At 35.6% G+C, this 13,902-nt stretch overlaps 1 protein-coding gene across 25 annotated transcripts; it reads left to right on the forward strand.

The window, feature by feature from the left end:
• Positions 1 to 93: 93 nt before the first annotated feature.
• LOC18428848 (electron transporter, putative (Protein of unknown function, DUF547)) lies at positions 94 to 13,265 on the forward strand. Of its 25 annotated transcripts, none has more exons than XM_088856311.1 (13): positions 121 to 513; positions 1,121 to 1,202; positions 2,803 to 2,881; positions 3,725 to 3,835; positions 5,819 to 5,888; positions 6,011 to 6,127; positions 8,461 to 8,820; positions 9,293 to 9,621; positions 10,509 to 10,608; positions 11,214 to 11,273; positions 11,601 to 11,687; positions 12,146 to 12,286; positions 12,693 to 13,265. In XM_088856311.1, exons 4-13 carry the CDS (start codon positions 3,831 to 3,833, stop codon positions 12,996 to 12,998), a joined length of 1,575 nt encoding a protein of 524 aa, XP_088712437.1. In that variant the 5' UTR covers positions 121 to 513; positions 1,121 to 1,202; positions 2,803 to 2,881; positions 3,725 to 3,830; the 3' UTR covers positions 12,999 to 13,265. The 25 variants fall into 25 exon arrangements, with proteins under 25 accessions (XP_088712433.1, XP_020519658.1, XP_020519660.1 ...); XM_088856312.1 differs by lacking the exon at positions 121 to 513 and adding an exon at positions 594 to 771; XM_088856307.1 differs by lacking the exon at positions 5,819 to 5,888 and having other exon boundaries at positions 94 to 327.
• Positions 13,266 to 13,902: the final 637 nt, after the last annotated feature.

Genomic DNA, 13,902 nt, shown 5'->3' on the forward strand with positions numbered 1-13,902 from the left:
CACGTCTACTTTTGCTATTTCCACCTCAATTTACAGTTCCTTCCCAAAAATATTTTGGGTGGTAATAACAGACATACACTATCAAAGTTTATAAATGAGGTGCAGGCATTTTGGCACTAAATTCTGTTATCCGTTGCATTTTCGAAATCTCTGTTAGAGAGAGAGAGAGAGAGGGGAGAAGAGAAAGAGAGCAAGAGAGAGAGAGAGAGGGGGGATCATTTAATATCTTTGTAGAATTGCAGAGATGGTTTTAATACTGGCTGCAGGCTTTTGGGATCCAAATTCTGTTACCTGCTGCATTCTGGAAATCTCTCCCTCCAAAAAGAAGTTCAAAACTTAATCCTTTCTCTCTCTCTCTACAAAATTCTAATCAATGTTTCTTTGTTCTTCTCTGTTTGCTCGTGTGAAGACTGAGGCAATAGTGTTACTTCATTTATTGCCTTCCTTTACTCACCCAACAACATATATTGCCTTGAATTCAATTCCTCAAACCGCATTCAATGCCTTTGAAATGTGTGAAATCTCTCTCTCTCTCTCTCTCTCTCTCACACACACACACACGCACCTTCTTCTTTCTACTCTTTACACATAGCTGAGCTCTGTTTTCCTTCTCTCTCTCTATGTCTGTCGCTCTCTCTTTATTCTGCAGATATTTAAGCTGTATTTACTTATTTTCTACATGGTTGAGCAACTTGTGATTGGTTTTGGACCTTGGGTTCTGGATTTTGTGGTTTTTGAGAATTTGGCTTTGTAGAAGTTGTAGAATGGATGGTATATACTTCAGCTTTGCTTCTTTTTTAATGATTCTCTCTCTCTACTCTTTATATATCATGGCTGTATAATTTGAAGCATCGATAACTGATTCTTGATTTTGGACTCTGGGTTTGGGTTTTGTGGCTTTTGAGTATTGGGCTTTGCAGAAGTTTTAGAATGGATGGTACATAGAATATAATTCAGCTGTCTTTTTTCTGGTTTTTCTCTCTCTCTACTCTGTATATATCATGGTTTTATTACTCTAATTTGAAGTATATGTAAGTAATTCTTGGTCTTGGGTTTTGTTTGTGATGGATTTTGGGTTTTGGGGTATGAAAAAGTATTAAAACAGATGTCCCCTGGGCAGGTAGTACAAGAAACAGGGGCAAAAGTAATGGAGGTTTTGGGGTTTCTTCGAAGGTTTCTTCTCAACACAGGCGTTCCAAAAGGTTAGAGGAAGCCTCTACTTTCCTCAATTCGTTTTAATTTTCATTTTAAATTGTTTACCTTATTCTTTTCTTTCTCTTTTTTTACTTTTTTTCTCTTCTTTGGGTGCTCTTAGCAGTTTCATAGAAGGAAAATGTATATATAAGGTGTCAACCTTATACTGTACGAGTAAGGTGTGCCTAAAAAACCCACTAGTTGTTCTGATGCTGAAAAACCTTCAAATAACCTTCTCGACCTTAAGATTCATAAACATGGAAAAAAGAGGATTTCTAGTCCTAAAAATAGTTAATCTTCTAACGCATTATATAGACCGTCCATTTTCAATATTTTTAAGTGCTTATAGATCCGCTTGATTGACACCATTTCTGGAACTTTAAATTTCATAATTGGAGGCAAAAATAGATATTCATATCATCGCAAAGCTTTGCAGCACGGAAACTGCATTTTAGGCATAGTTTTGAGGTACACCTTATAGGATAAGGTTGACAACTTATCCAAACCTCATCCTTCAAAGAATGACTTCTCTCTCTGTTTATTTTTACTTGGGAGAGAGAGAGAGGTTTTTAGGTAATCACATTGTAGTTCGGTCTTAGTGACCTGAATTTCGGCAACAGTGGTCACAAACACATGTATATGTGCACATTTTACATGTATATATTCATTTGTATTCACAGAATCGAAACATGCGACATGCATATATACATATATAAATACATGCCTCCATATATATCCATGTACATCTATATGTACACAAGCATGCAAAAGTATACACTCACATGTGTAGGTTTGCATGTAAATGCATGCACATATACATATACATACATATGTACATACATACATATGTACATACATAAATATGTTTGTGTGTAAGATCCAATATCTATGTTTGTGTGTAAGATCCAATATCTGGGAAAATAAATAGCTTTGATTTCACAGACACATACATGCAAATTTATAATGCATTACATGTGTGCATGTATGCATATGTACTTATGTGTGCGTGTATGATGTAGTTTCGATTTCTCTTTCTCTCTCACACACACGTTTATATATATACATTCAATTTCTCTTCTACCACTACTATGACCACCACCACCCATACAACTAACCACAATTTCTCACTACTAACACTACTACCATGACCACCACCACTGCTACTAACCAGTATTTCTCATTATTTTGAGAACAACACTATGCTATGAAAGCATCTTGCATAGATCGGGATTGCAGAACTATTTGCATGGTTGGTGATCTTAGACAGGTTTTGTTGGTTAAGGGGACTTCATATTTAATACTGTTGATTTAAGGGAACTTCATATTTAATAAACTTCTTTAGGTTGGTTTTGCTTGGGAAATTTTGTTTTGATAAAGGCATGTATATGATATGGTTCAAAAGTATTTACTGGATTTTCAGATATCCTACCATTCAAGAAAAAAAAAACAGAAGAAAAGGAAATCAGATATCCCTCGCTGGTTAAAAAAGAATTGGATATCCCAAAATTACTCCAGTTTAAGTGGGTTCCTTTTAAGTGATGGTTTTATTTGGTTTTATGGTTGTCAAGCCACTTCCCTTTGTTGTATTTATACTTGCATTCCTTGCAGTGCCTCTGATAAGAACTTGGGTTCTGAGAGACCAGAGATTTCACATTCCAAGGGAATGGATTCAAAGGAGCATTCTAAGGTGATGATCACAAAATTTGTCATCTATAATGAATTCATTTTCTTTTCTTTCTTTAAATTTGAATGCTTTTGCTGAACCTAGACTGTTGAGAAGACGAGAAGACTTAAGTGCAAGTCATGTATATTATGCTGTTCTTTCTTTATGTTTGAGAAAAGTAACTCTTGAGAACTGTTGTGTAGCCAATTTCAATTGAATTTTAGAAACTTATGCTAACAAAAATAGAAAAAATAAAAAAATAAAAAAAGGAAAAGAAGAAAAGTAGAAAAGTAGAAATTTGCATCTTAAAAAGACTATGCATCGACAAAGAAGAGCGGCCATGAAGGGGTGGAAGAGAATTCACTTTTGAGACACTTCTAAGGCCATGACCACTTTGACCGACTTCAACTTCTCCATAGGGAAAATTCCTTTTCATGGATTATCAGAAGCCATCACTCAAATTCTCCTTATGTCTCACCTCCACTGTTAATATAACAAGCTCCCTTTTATAATCTGCTTAATGCTTTTCAGACCAGGAGTAAGGTCATGCCTGATTATATGTGTACCTGTTGTATACTTGTTTTAACTTCACTATAAACCCAGAAGGTTAGTTTTGCATTGAGAAATAGTTTTGTGGATCTGATGTTTGAGAGTGTGGGTCTCTGAGGTTTCTCTGCACACCTGATATGTGAAACATTGTTGTGCAGAACTTCTAATAGTTACTTGGTTTCACAACTATTTTTTGGTCAATATTAGATGAAACTTTGATGAAATCAAATTATCTTGAGCAATAAAATTCAACCACAACTGCCAAGAAGCAATTATGATGTTGTCTAGGATTTGAATTTTATGTTGTGAATTTCTCAGGATCTGAGAAACAATTTGAGATGTTATGAAGTACGAATGCCCACTAAACAAGCTTCCAGTGATACAACACGTGTAACTTTACCAAACAGTCGTTCATCCTTGGAGAATGATGTAAGTATTGAATCTTTATTCATGCATAACACTTTATAATTTATATGTTCACTATAATAGAACAGTAACATTCACAAAACTCTACTTGTATACATGCTTGTACAAGCATGCAGTCATTTCACAAAACTCTACTTGTATACATGCTTGTACAAGCATGCAGTCATTTTTGACATATGGCTACCTCCATATTTATGTGTTGTTTAGAAGTGATAGAAACCCAAGTTTGAGACAAGAATGTCTCATTGTTAAAGAAGAAGAAGAAGAAGACAACCTCATTAATTGATTCTATCTTTAGAGAAGGTATGTAAGTATATACAAGTCTGCCTTGAACCCAAATGATAGAATTGCAATGAAATGGACCATGAAGACAAAAATAAAAAGAAAATTACTGTTTACACAGAACACACACATTATGTCACACAAGACACATTACAAGGAGGGGTGACAGTGAAGAAGCTCACTCAGGGAAAGAAACATGAAGTGGATGTCAACCTACTGGATTGAATGAAGTTAACTCTTAACAAGGGTCTACAAATTGGTTAGTGTATTCCATCTACTACAGACAATCCTAATACCAATGGTGTATTGAAGTTTTTTTGGCCTAAGCAATGTCATGTTAAAGTTAAATTATTCAAACAGGATTTGAACCATTTTTCCAGAAGAGGAACTATTTCATTTTAGAGGTAGCATAGGTGACAGATGGGAGCTATAAAGGGGATATGATTATGGCAAAGTAGCCCAGTTATTTTCTGATGCGACACCAAGGCTGGAGCCTTTCATGAGGGAGACAGAGGGATTTGTTTAGTCACGGAGGCAATGAATCCTATTCTGAACGAAACTTAGTTAGCACCTTTTGGAAAAAGCTGGTGGAGGATATATATGCATAGCTTTGGTGGTTATGGGGGCAGCAGGAGTTGGGGATGGTGATTTGTGGATGGATCTTGATGTATATGAATTGGAAACATTGCTTGGATAATTATGAAAAACAAGGGATCAGTTTTACAACCTTCTGTTTGATGGAACTGATAAATTTATTGTGAGAGGTTCAGAAATGTTTGACAAAAGAATGACTGGGTATGCTTCTAATCTTAGGGTTCTACCAAACGAAGGTGTAGATTAAGTGTGCTCCCTTTTGCTGCATTTGTCAGGGAACTTGCTGGTGACAGATTTTGTATGCAATTAATGCTCTAAACTTCTTTTTTCAATTAATAATCTAAAGAGACTGACTGACGCAAGCAAGGGATAGCCCTCTCTTTCCTTAATAAGTTCCGAGGGAGGATTGATTAACTGGAAAGGGAAGGAAGGGTGAGAATGGTAGGACAGGTCAATTGATAATCTGAAATTTACATGTGTGGTATATGGGCATCTTCTTCTTTTATTCATTTACCTATACTAATAATTTAGATAGCTTTATAAACATTAAAAAAAAATCAATTTTAACAATCACATCTATTGAGGATAAATATCCAGCTGAGAATAAAAAATCTATGTTTTCCATGACCGTTTGCGGTTATGTCCCTTGTGTTATTTTATTGTCATTTGTATATTATATACCATAGAGTCAATTTTAAGTGGTGCATATTATGTTCTTGGTGTGTTAGTGTAACAAAAGTTCCGATCATTGTATTTGTTTTAAGACTTTAGAATCATTTGCCGCTTGGAAAGCTCCAAAACATAATGGCATTCAAAATTTGGTACTATCTGAAACTGCAAGCTTTTTGTTTGATAACTCACCAAGACTTATTATTCATGGCTGGCTCTTTAAAACTTGCAAAAAGAGAGATGTATGTAAAGAAAGATGCCATTCCATCATTTAATACCTTAAAATAGAAGAGGTGCTTTATAGGTTCTGTTTTCTATATGAAACCTCATACTCATACTCTTCTCATACTATCAAAAGAGCTAGATATTGGGATTTTCTCTTTGTAAAAGTTGAAAAGTGTATCTTTGCAACTTTTAACCAATTGTTATCTATTTCTCCAGTGTGACGTTTGTGTATTCTGAATTGGGTATTGCCAAGTATTACACTTTCAGATGTCTGCATTTGTTACTGGTGAATTCCCAAAAAACTATTATATTTAGCTGAAAAGGATTTATTCGTCATGAATCTGAAGGAAAAGGATCCATTCATTCCAAGTTTTACTCACATACTCCTATGCTTTATTAATTGGGCAGATTGAACAGCTACAAATGCACTTGCATAATGAAAGGCGTATGCGGAATATGCTTGAGAAGGCTATGGGTCGAGCTTCAAGTACTCTTTCACCGGGTCACAGGCATTTTGCTTCTCAGGTAATACTTGAATTTCAGTCTAGCAACCACCGTTCATAGGGCTGCCAACAAGCGAAGATAGGTTGCGAGAACATTTTTCAGCTCGACAAGCCAAGCCAAGCCGAGCCCACTAGCTTGATTATGAACAAGTGAAACTCAAGCTTTAGATACGCTTGGCTAGAGATTGTTAATATATGATTATATAATTTAAAAAAGAAAACATATATTATGCTATATTGACCAGACCTCAAATAGGAAATTAAGCTATTATAATATACAATATAAAAATTATGTTGTATATTGCCTTGTATATATATATGTTCACGGCTTATTTATGGCTTGTCTCGGCATGTTTATAAGCTTGTTTTGCTAAGCAAGCCTAGGCCAAGCTCATGCTTAACTTTAATCAAGACAAACTCATGCTTGGTGGTTCAAGCCTGAGTGAAGCTCAAGCTGGTCCTCCACCCATGCAGCCAAAGTTGAACATGTCCTCATTGGTGCAGCGCATTGACATCTTTAAGGTTTTAACTGCTACAAATGAGCCGAAACCTATATATACAATCAACAAATTTGTTGGATCACATATTAGTAGAACAATCATGTAGAGATCACATAATATAGACCAAGATATACACACATACACATACATATATGGGAAATGATCTCATGCAACGGTTGTATAGTAATGTAATGAAACAATCTTCAAAAACCATGTTAGAGCCATTTGTTTGACCCTAATTTTTAAATGTACACTTTTAATTTCAATGAACAAACACAAGAAAACAAAATTTGAAAACACATCTTAGAAAGTATTTTGTAGCCCAATTAACATTGGTAGGCCATTCATTTTGGTGCAATGCCTCTAGGCCTTAGAAGGAAATTTTTTCATGTCTAAATTTTTTGGATGGCATTATTATCATTAGATAAACAATGTTAAAAAATAAAAAAAATGATGTTGAGTTCACAAAGGTCTTGATCTTGAAATTCACCAAATGGATGGTCTAGATTCATTGTTGGAGGGGGACTCTTTTTGACTATATCTAAGCTGCAAATTGATTTATTTTTTTTTTGGATTGATTATTAGGATGATGAGAAGGTGTATGCAAATTTTGGAGTCATACAAATGCCACAAATATGTGTTTTTAGAAGTACAGTTTCATTATATCACAATGATATGGTGAAATGAAATCACTCACATATATATATATATAAAAGCTCTTGTCAGCCCATGGGCTGATGGAATAGCGTATGCCCCACAGCCCAGATTAAATATGGGCTGATCCAATGATCGCAGTTGTATTTCGTAATTGAATTTTAATTTTTTTCTACAAATCCAAATAACTTGAAATTTGGTGCGTCTATTCCCCAAAATTAGTAGAATTTAATAAAAATATAAAAAACATAATTCACATAAAATAAATTGACCAAAATACCTTTGAAATATTTTAGGAGTATTTTAGTCAATTTATTTTATACGAAAGTTTTTTAATATTTTTATTAAGTACGCCTTGATGAGAAGAGTTGAGCTCCAAATTTCATGTTATTTGGATTGATATAAAAACTATTAAAATTATATTACCGAAATGCAGTATTGACTCTCAGATCGACCCAGATTCAATCTGGGCCGTTGGGCTTATACTATTTCATCAGCTAGTGGGCTGACCCTAGCATCTTTATATATATATATATATATATATGTGTAAGGTGTCAACCGTAAACAATCATGGTAAGGTGCACCTAAAAATATTGTTAAAAAATGAATTTTCAGTGCTGAAACTCTTATGATGGTCTACAAATCTATTTTTTACACCTATTGTGAAATTGAAAACTCCAAAAATAGTGCGGATCTAGTAGATCTATGAACACTTGAAAATCTTGAAAATATACAGTCTAAATAATGCCTCACAAGATGTACTATTTTTAAGACTTGAAATTCATTTTTCCTTTCATATTCATACATATCAAGGTCAATATGATCAATTAGAGGGTTTTCTATCGTTGACCTTAATTCTACAATCTAAGGTTGACACCTTATATAAACGCTTCTCATACACACACACTTACACTTACATTTGATACTTGATACTCTAAAAAAGACACAATCCATCCCTATTGATGGATGGTGGATGTCAACTATACCTATAGTTCACTTTCCTTATGGGCCAGACTATGGTTAATCTACCCATTCTGCCATTCATCATTTGGGACGGACAGTGGATGACCACGTGGTGTATCAGATAGTATAAATTGTATTGTGATCTATAGTATACTTCACCTTCATTCTTACTTTTTTTTCTTCTTTTTTTTTGTACATTTAGTCGGAAGTGATTCTAACATTATGGTTCTCTGTTTAGACATGGGAGTTGATAACAGAGATTGAGTTGCTTGAAAAAGAGGTTGCCAACCGAGAACAGCAAGTGCTCACTCTCTATCGAAGCATTTTTGATCAATGCATTAGTGGGGTGCCATCCAAACAGAGCTCAGGCATGTCATCTCCGGTTCGTGCAAAACCAGAAGCAAGAAGGCATCCAAGCATAATTTCAAGTGCATTTTGCTCCTCAAAGAATTTTCATTCTCAGCCATTCCACATTCTATCTTCTATAAAAGACCCGGGCAAAAAGAATGTGCTAAAGAAGTCCAAGACTCGAAATGCTTCACAATTGAGCAGTAAAGTAGAAACAGATATTAAGAGCAATAGCCACGACAACAATAAGGTATGGCCTGCCAAATTTGAGAATTCTCACTATTGGGCTTCCTCACTTATATATTTTCTTTGTGGCTCAGAAGTTGATTTTTCTAGTTGTTTTTCCTTTTGGTTGGTAAGTCCCCGAACTGCCAGAAATTTATGCATCATATTTTGCAGATATCATCATGATCATCCAAGCCTTATCCCAATGATTTGGGGTACATGATTTGATAAATGGAAAGGAAGAATTTCTAATGTGTTGGTGCCATTTATAGCTTCATTGACATTTGTGTACCTTTTCAAGCTGATCCTTTTAATGCTTTTTTTTTTATGTATTTATATTTTTCATGTTTAGATTCATTCCTGTCCATTTTTTACTTATAATGTTTCACATTTTTCTGACTACCAAGTTTTGATATGACCACTGAAAGTGTATGGTCATGCTTCAAAGTCTGATAACCCATTGGAAATTTCTCTTCTTGGTTCTTTTATGAATTCAGAACCATGAGAAAGTACCGCCTAGTGGGAAGAATTCCTTGGCTTCTCTTACATTGAGAGATCATCTCCATCAATCTCCAGACAAGCTATCAGAGGAACTTGTTCGATGTATGATTGCAATCTATCGACGATTACATGATGCAGCATCTACCAAGCCAAGGCCATCTAGTTCGCCGTTCTTGTTGAGATCTTCTTCTAGTGTTGTTCTCCCACAACATGTTCCTAGAGACAGTGAAGACTGGCCGTGCAGATCGATGGTGGAAATTCAATGGATATCTACAAAAGCAAACCATTTTTCACATGCTTCTTCTTATGCGATCAGGAGTTTCAAGTACTCTCTCTCTTTCTCTCTCTCTCTCTCGCATACTCTTTTGTATTTAGGAAACACATTCTTTGAAAAATTGAAGATATCGCTGGTTGTTGCATAATTGCCTTACACTTCACTGGGATTTTGGATACTCTTTTGAGGTTTTCTTCATTATATCACAAATGCACTTATCTGTTTTCAACTGGATAGTACCCTTATTAGAAGGTATGATGGATTTTGGGAAATGAGAGCCATTTTAGCCATTTAGAGAAGATGGTATTGGAATTTGGTTGGGTGAAATGGGGCAGAAAATAGTACAATTTGCAAAAAATGAAAGCTTAAGCTCTTTTTATTTTCGGGCACGCAGGAGTGCTATCTCAAGACGATATTTACCCCCCTTCGATATAGTATTTTATGTGTATAAGAAGGGCAATTCGTCCTCGAGATACAGGAAAACATAGATGTCTTTTACAATGTTCCTAAGCTCTATGCACCCGAGCTTGGAACCCACACATGATACACCAGAGTTTTGATAGTTTAGAGAGAGAAAGAGAAGTGCACTTCAAGTGCCCTCGCAATGCTTTGTGTGTTCCGTATATATACCTTCTCTCTCCTTTTTACTTAAAGTATATTATATGGGAATACGTGCTCTTAAATACTGCTCAACAAACTCTCTCCTTTTCAATGTGGGATTCAAACCCACATCTTTCTCTCTCTACAAAGGCATTTTAGGAAAGTACAATAAAACTTATTGTTTTGAAATACACTTAAGCATTTTTCAAACCAAAAATACTAACAGATTGGAGTGTTTTGCAATGTCCATACAATGGTTAGATTGCTCTAAATATTTCTCTATTTGAAAGGCATGCTGAAAATGGGGGGCATTTCGTTCTGACTTCTGTAATTTTCAGAATTTTAGTGCAGCAATTGGAGAAAGTGGACACAAGTCAAATGGACAGTGAGAAGAAAACAGCATTCTGGATCAACATATATAACTCTCTGGTTATGCATGTAAAAAGACCACATCTTGAATTCTTTTGCTTCATTATTACATTTTCTTTATTAACTTTGGTACCAGGGAAACATCTAGAGCACTCACAAATCTTGGGCCTCTTTTGCATGCCATCCCAAAACACACTTTCGCAATGTTGGGGTGGCTTTTTAGACATTAAAGCACTTTTGGCTCGTGGATCCCCTTTGGATGCAATTTTAGGACCCCAATTCAGTGTAGGTGCAACCCCAATTAGTTGGGAAAAGGCTTTGACGATGATAATGAATTAAGTGTAGGCGCACTCATAAAATGCCACTGTTTTGTGAGTGAGATTCCAGTTTTTATGCAAAATGCAGAAATTATGTATTTTGTTGGTCAGTCAACACCTGCTTGATAAAAATGTGCACGAGAATCCAAACTGGGTGTTAAGGATAAATTTTCAACACTTTTTTAAAACTTTTTTCTCAAATGCCAGTGTTTTCATTCTTCATTTGTTTTGATTAGCGTTTGGTATTCAAATATGTGACCTATGGACTGAGATAAAGCTTCTTTACAACAGGGGGACAAGAGTCCATTGTCCATTTTCTACAACTAATTTTCTTATTATTTCTTTATTGCTTTGCAGGCATATTTAGCATTTGGTATTCCCCATAGTGCTTTGAGAAGGATGACCTTGTTCCATAAGGTACTCTTGAGATTCTGGTCATTAGATTTCTAACTCTCTCTCATACGCACATAAAACACAAGCATGTGTGCTTCTATAGATATTAGTATTAATATATAATATAGGGAAATTCTTCAAAATATACATAACAGATCAACTATCTAACATCTTATCCTTATCTTTTAATTTAATTTTCAAATAGCCATCAAAATACACATGGCCCTGAGTTGGAGTTGAAACAGATAAACGTTAAATTGATAGATTGTTGAAAACTTAGTAATTTATTATGTTGGGATGGAAGGATTTTTAACATAGATCCAGGAAATGTGACTCCTTTGTCTAGTGCAGGCTTCTTATAACATTGGAGGCCATGTCATAAGTGCTTACACCATAGAGCACACCATATTCGGTTTCCGTACTCCACGCACAGGCAGGGTAGGTCTTCATCTTTTTGATCCATTCTTTCCAGTAGGAGTAAATATAATATATTCCCATCAACTATTGTAACCTCATATTACATTGGGGTCATCACAATCCAATAAAATTATGGCCGGTATCCACCAGTGCAGAATCACCTCAGGATCCCACTTTCTTTCCATCATCATCCATCATTCATTGAACGGTGATTACCCCAAAGGACTATGGTTTTTCATTGTCCATTGGCTAATCCAATTTCTCCTATATGAAAATTCAGTGGCAATTCAACTGAAAACTAGCTGAAATTCCAAATTCCCACTGTAAACTATAATTTTGTTGGTGAAAATTAATTCCAGGGATAACGTAAATTTTGGCTAGATATCAGGGGAGAAATCGAGATAGAGGCTTCATTCCAATATTTGAGCTTTTAAAGGTTGCTTCATAAAATTTTGTACATTTATTTTGATTCTTTGCAGTGGTTTGAAACCATCCTTTCAACTGCCAAGAGATGGAAATCGGAAGAAGAAAAGCAACTTTTTGGCTCAAAATTTGGTCCCCTTGAGAAAGAGCCACTTGTTTACTTTGCTCTCTGCAATGGGGCTCATTCTGATCCTCTGGTATGTGGCAACCCCTCTCAACCTTCTCTTTTCTTAAAATAAATAAATAAAAAAGAAGATGCTGGGGTTAGCTTGCTTGGTTTTTTAGGACAAACTTCAAGAGTTCGAACCCTTGACCTCCCTCGCTCGAATTTATCTTCTACCACTAAGCCCGAGCCTAAGGAACAAACACCCTTCTTTTATGTTTTTGCTTTGTGAAATTAAAAAAAGAGTCTTTAAAAAATAAGACCAATAACTGCAGAATCATGAAATCACTCACGATACTTATGAATGGAGTTTAGGAAAAACCAACCCCCCCCCCCCCCCCCCCCTTTCCCCCTCTCTCTCTGATGATCTCAATTAGGCCGATCTATTGGTCTTCGGTCCCAATTTTCTCAACAACCCATTACTATTTGACAATGTGCAGCTCAGAGTCTACACTGCCAAAAGAGTGAGAGAGGAGTTGGAGACGGCAAAAAGAGAGTTCATTCAATCCAATGTGGTGATAAAGAAATCAAGGAAAGTATTCCTCCCTAAAGTCATTGAGAGATATGCAAAGGAGGCATCTCTAAACCTGGAAGATTTGCTCTCTTTGGTCTCTGAAAATGTGGACAAGAAGATGCATGATTCAATTAAGGAATGCATGGAAAACAAATCAAGTAAAAAGATTGGGCAGGTTGTAGAGTGGCTGCCTTATGATACAAAATTCAGATATGTTTTTTCTGGTGATTAGATAGAGAAAACAATGGTGATGTTGGCTAGGTAGTACACTTGGATCAACTGTCATGAGAGTCACGAGAATTGTGTTGACATGTTTATCTGACATTGAAGGGGTAAAGAGAGAGAGATGCCTTGCTTTGCATGTCATTCTATTGTGTCATGCTAGCATGGCAATTTAGAGAGAGAGAGAGAGAAAGAGAGAAATTGGTTTACATGTCATATTGTCAGTACTTTCCAGGTAACAAAGGTAATATAGTTGGATCAACTGTCATTGGAGTTATGTTAACATGTCCATATGACTTTGAAGGTGTAGGATGTAGATGTTTTTATGAGAGAGAGAAAGAGAAGAGAAGAATAAGAATAGAGAGAAAGATATATATATATATATTGTTTCTCATGTTATTTTATTGTATCATGCTAGAATGGTAATTTTGAGAGAGAGAGAGATGCAGTGATTTACATGTCATATTATCAGCACCATTCTAGATAACAGATATGGTTCATTTTGTTAGTGTGAAGGAAACCCCTTATGGTAATTTTGAGAGAGAGAGAGAGAGATGCAGTGATTTACATGTCATATTATCGGCACCATTCTAGATAATAGATATGATTTATTCTGTTAAGTGTGACAGTAACACCTTATGGTAATTCTGAGAATTGTTTGGGTGTTGGGTACATTTTACTCCTCAGTATGAATGTCAAAGCAACAAGGGGAGAGAGAGAGAGAGAGAGAGAGCATCCCTTGACATGCATAATAATCCAAAAGGGAATCCTCCAAAGTTTCCACACCATACAATTAGCATTGGGTAAGGGAAATAGAAGATGGGGGAATCCTCTAAAGTTTCCACACTCATACCTTTCCTGGAAATTGTACATAAAAAGTCCCTTCAAATTCTCACTCTGTTGGGAAAGTGCTA

The sequence above is a fragment of the Amborella trichopoda genome, chromosome 13 (assembly GCF_054954075.1).
Source record: "Amborella trichopoda isolate Santa Cruz 75 chromosome 13, AtrichopodaSantaCruz75HAP2 v2.0, whole genome shotgun sequence".
Taxonomy (NCBI): Eukaryota; Viridiplantae; Streptophyta; class Magnoliopsida; order Amborellales; family Amborellaceae; genus Amborella; species Amborella trichopoda.